The 5,000-nt window shown below is 54.3% G+C and overlaps 1 protein-coding gene across 1 annotated transcript in view; it reads left to right on the top strand.

The window, feature by feature from the left end:
* Positions 1-4,994, top strand: part of LOC110003848 (trinucleotide repeat-containing gene 6B protein-like) — a 25,072-nt gene extending 20,078 nt beyond the window's left edge. Inside the window, 14 exon segments of the mRNA XM_020659414.3 lie at positions 1,619-1,701; positions 1,703-1,732; positions 1,734-1,788; positions 2,079-2,175; positions 2,177-2,226; positions 2,332-2,424; positions 3,227-3,442; positions 3,532-3,549; positions 3,552-3,601; positions 3,711-3,788; positions 3,790-3,851; positions 4,303-4,639; positions 4,642-4,705; positions 4,708-4,994. Of these exon segments, the coding sequence (XP_020515070.2) occupies positions 1,619-1,701; positions 1,703-1,732; positions 1,734-1,788; positions 2,079-2,175; positions 2,177-2,226; positions 2,332-2,424; positions 3,227-3,442; positions 3,532-3,549; positions 3,552-3,601; positions 3,711-3,788; positions 3,790-3,851; positions 4,303-4,639; positions 4,642-4,705; positions 4,708-4,874 (1,400 nt within the window). The 3' untranslated portion in view covers positions 4,875-4,994.
* Positions 4,995-5,000: the final 6 nt, after the last annotated feature.

Below are 5,000 nucleotides of genomic sequence, written 5' to 3'. Positions count from 1 at the left end.
ACCCCAACATGTGACCCCAACATGTGACCCCAACATGTGACCAACATGTGACCCCAACATGTGACCCACATGTGACCCCAACATGTGACCAACATGTGACCAACATGTGACCCCAACATGTGACCCCAACATGTGACCCCAACATGTGACCAACATGTGACCCCAACATGTGACCCCAACATGTGACCAACATGTGACCAACATGTGACCCCAACATGTGACCCCAACATGTCACCCCAACATGTGACCCCAACATGTGACCCCAACATGTCACCCCAACATGTGACCCCAACATGTGACCAACATGTGACCAACATGTGACCCCAACATGTGACCAACATGTGACCAACATGTGACCCCAACATGTGACCCCAACATGTCACCCCAACATGTCACCCCAACATGTCACCCCAACATGTGACCCCAACATGTGACCAACATGTGACCAACATGTGACCCCAACATGTGACCAACATGTGACCCCAACATGTCACCCCAACATGTGACCCCAACATGTGACCAACATGTGACCAACATGTGACCCCAACATGTCACCCCAACATGTGACCCCAACATGTGACCAACATGTGACCAACATGTGACCCCAACATGTGACCAACATGTGACCCCAACATGTGACCAACATGTCACCCCAACATGTCACCCCAACATGTCACCCCAACATGTGACCCCAACATGTGACCAACATGTGACCAACATGTGACCCCAACATGTGACCCCAACATGTGACCAACATGTGACCCCAACATGTCACCCCAACATGTCACCCCAACATGTGACCCCAACATGTGACCCCAACATGTGACCCCAACATGTCACCCCAACATGTCACCCCAACATGTCACCCCAACATGTCACCCCAACATGTGACCCCAACATGTGACCAACATGTGACCCCAACATGTGACCCCAACATGTGACCCCAACATGTGACCAACATGTGACCCCAACATGTCACCCCAACATGTCACCCCCAACATGTGACCCCAACATGTGACCCAACATGTGACCAACATGTGACCCCAACATGTGACCAACATGTGACCCCAACATGTGACCAACATGTGACCCCAACATGTCACCCCAACCATGTGACCCCAACATGTGACCCCAACATGTGACTGCCTGCACAAACAGACAACACAGAGAAACTTTAACCGACGTACAAATTCAAAAACAGAATTTAAAACCTGGGCATAGTAGACGCTGTGGCTCAGTTGGTAGAGTCGTCGCCTCCCAACCAGAAGGTCGAGGGTTCGATCCCCAGCTGAGCAACATGTCCGATGGTCCTTGGGCAAGACACTTAACCCTGAATTGCTCCCCCTGCTTCTGTGGTGGTGTATGAATGTATTAGTACTTACTCTCTGATGTATGTAGGTTTGGATAAAAGCGTCTTCTAAGTGAATTGTAACATGATTGTAAATAGCAAACATTATTGAAAACCTGTTTGTTACCTCGGCAACACAGACTGAAGTCCTACACACACACACACACACACACACTCTGTCTAAATTGCACAAAGCCTGCAGTTTCTGAAGGATTGATTCCTCTCCTACACTCTTCAGATTTATTCATGTCTCTTTGTTCTCCCCTGAAGGACCCTTACCCAGTGCTTTAAAGGTGAGGGGAGGATCCCCTTACTCCCAGTATGACATGCTGGGGGCTGATGGTTTGGGGATCCCCCCCTCAGGGCTCTGCAGACAGCTGGCACCCGGACCCCCGGGAGTAAGATGGGGAACAAACCCACCACGTCCAGCTGGCCACCAGGTGAGTCTCTGATCACTCATCCTGGTGCAGCATGTGCGCCCTCTCCTGGTCTGACATGTACACTACAACCTTTGTTGTCCAAACATTGTCTGAAGGCAGAACTTTTCAGTGGATGGTTTTTTGTGTAAGCGTTGCTATAGAAACGCACTACAACGCCATTCACAGCCCACTATGGTCGATGCTCCTGTTGCCAAAGCAAGCCCCCACCCCCACTCCACCCCACCCCACCCCACCCCACCCCACAAACAGACGAGTCGTTGTGTTTGAACATGATGTTTGTGTGATGACAGAGTTTCAGCCTGGTGTTCCCTGGAAGGGGATCCAGAGCGGTGGAGACCCAGAGTCCGACCCCTACATGACTCCTGGGGGTGTTCATGGTTCCCCTGGACCCCTCGAACCTCAACGACTCTGACCACCAGTTACTGCGAGACAACATAGGTATCCCACTGAGTCCCCACAAACACTTCAGACATGGCTTAAAGAATCTAAAACACAGAAGAGATAAAGTTCACTGACCTTTAACCTTTCAATGTTTGTTTTAAGGGCCGAACCCCTCCCTCAACACCTCGCTGCCTTCACCTGGTGCCTGGCCCTACAGTGCCTCGGACAGCCCGCTCAGCAATGCACACAGCACAGGTACACACAGCACAGGTGCACACAGCACAGGTACACACAGGTGTGCACACAGGTACACAGGTGCACACATCACAGGTGCACACAGCACAGGTGCACACAGGTGCACACATCACAGGTGCACACAGCACAGGTGCACACAGGTCCACACAGCACAGGTCCACACAGCACAGGTACACACAGCACAGGTGCACACAGGTACACACATCACAGGTACACACATCACAGGTGCACACATCACAGGTACACACATCACAGGTGCACACATCACAGGTGCACACATCACAGGTACACACATCACAGGTACACACAGGTACACACAGCTCAGGTACACACAGGTGTACACACAGGTACACACAGCGCAGGTACACACAGCACAGGTACACACAGGTACACACATCACAGGTGCACACAGCACAGGTACACACAGGTACACACATCACAGGTGCACACATCACAGGTGCACACAGGTACACCACAGCACAGGTACACACAGCTCAGGTACACTCAGGTACACACAGCGCAGGTACACACATCACAGGTACACACAGCACAGGTGCACACCGCACAGGTGCACACCGCACAGGTACACACAGGTACACACAGGTACACAGTTTTTGTTGGTTTAAAGTTCTTACATGGATCCCGAAGTGCTGAGAGTTTTCTGAGGTCTGTTTAACAAAATTATTTTCCTCCCCCCTCTCTCCCCTCCCCCCCTCCCCTCCCCCCCTCTCTCTCCCCCCTCCCCCCTCTTTCTCCCCCTCCCCCCTCTCTCCCCTCTTCCCCTCCCCCATTTCCTCTCCAGGAAAGTACTCAGAGTACAAACCCAGCTGGCCCCCAGAGCCCATCGGACAAAACAAGATGTGGAAGACCAATCGCAACAGCTCTCAGCTGCCACGCCCCCCTCCTGGCTTAACCAATCAGAAGCAAGCCTCGCCCTCCCCGTGGGGAAGCGGAGGCCCACGTTCGGCCCGGAGCTGGGGAGGGGGCGGGATGAATCAGGAGTCAAGATTTGGGCCAGGTACTGTTTCCATGGCAACGATTGTTAGTATTCTTAGAGGTGACGTTTTGTTTACATGTGATCAGCTGTGACCTCTTTGTTCATTGCAGGCTCGGCGTGGAGCGACGCGTGGCCTCCAGGAGCAGCTGTTGGCTGCTGCTGAGCAACCTGACGCCTCAGGTGAGGAGAGACCCCCCCACACACACACACACACACACACACACACACACACACACACACACACACACACACACACAGGGGCTCTCGTTCATCCTCTCCTCTCCTACAGATCGATGGCTCCACGCTGAGGACGATCTGCATGCAGCACGGCCCCCTGCTCACCTTCCACCTCGGCCTCACCCAGGGTCAGCGCTCTGATTCGCTACAGCAGCCGGCAGGAGGCGGCCAAGGCCCAGGGCGCTCTCCACATGTAGGTTGACCTGAAACCTCGCTTTGACAATTCCAAAACAAATAATGACCCGACTGCAGGTTCTAAATCTAAAGTCAGACATTTAACACAGAAGTGAGCCGAGTCAGGCAGCGGTGGCCTAGTGGTTATGTTGCACGCCTTTTGTCCAGAGACTGTAGTCCTCGCAGCAGCGGCCTGAGGTTCAAATCCAACCTCTCTCTCTCAACTGAGCTGCTGCTCGCTTGCCCAGGACACATTTCAATAACAGATTTCTATTGGTCTATAGCCTCTGTACATGGGGCTCGTGACATAGCCGCTAGGCCACAGGCGCCCCACCTACCAGAAGTTCTCGTGTGGACTGGTGAGGGTGGCGGCGTTAACATCGTTGAGATTGTGGAACATTCCTATTTAGGACTTCTGTTTTAGTTGCCGTGGTAACCTGTATCGACCGCTCTGATCTTTCCCCTCTCAGGTGCGTTCTGGGTAACACCACGATCCTGGCCGAGTTCGTGGGTGAGGATGAAGTCGCTCGCTATTTTGCACATTCCCAGGCCGGAGGAGCGGAGGGGGCGGGGTCAGGATCTGCAGCAGCCAGCGGGACACAGGGTTCATCTGGAACGGGCACGGCTGTGGCCAGCAGTGGAGGCTCCTCCCCGGGGAGCGAGCGGGCAGCGGTGGCGGGGGCAGCTTCAAGTGGAAACGGCAGCGGGGGAGTGGAAGGTGGATCAGGCGGTCTGGGCGGGGTCAGGTCCTCCGGCTCGGCCTGGCAGGGTCACGATGGTACAGGAAGTTCATCAGAAACCTCCTCGCCCAGCAGGGACAGGGCCTGGGGATCTTCTCCCAGTGGGGCGCCAACGGGGCAGGCGAGGGAGGGGGAGTGGAGGGAGCGAGTCCGGGAGGTCTGGACTCTGGGGGGGCATGACTACAGGATATCCCAGCAGCAGCCTGTGGGGGGCGCCACAGATGGAGGAGAGGCACCAAATGGACAGCCCTGCAGGACTGCTGCCCGGCGACCTGCTGGGGGGCGGAGCCGACTCTATCTGACGGGCGCTTTTCTTTTTTTATGTGTTGGTTTGGACACTGATACAGCATACACTGGGAAACATGTGTACTTACTATAGCACACACACACACACACCACACACACACACACACACACACTGACATGGT

Source organism: Labrus bergylta, chromosome 16, assembly GCF_963930695.1.
Source record: "Labrus bergylta chromosome 16, fLabBer1.1, whole genome shotgun sequence".
Lineage (NCBI taxonomy): Eukaryota > Metazoa > Chordata > Actinopteri > Labriformes > Labridae > Labrus > Labrus bergylta.
This window is presented reverse-complemented; position numbering and strand designations above follow the sequence as displayed.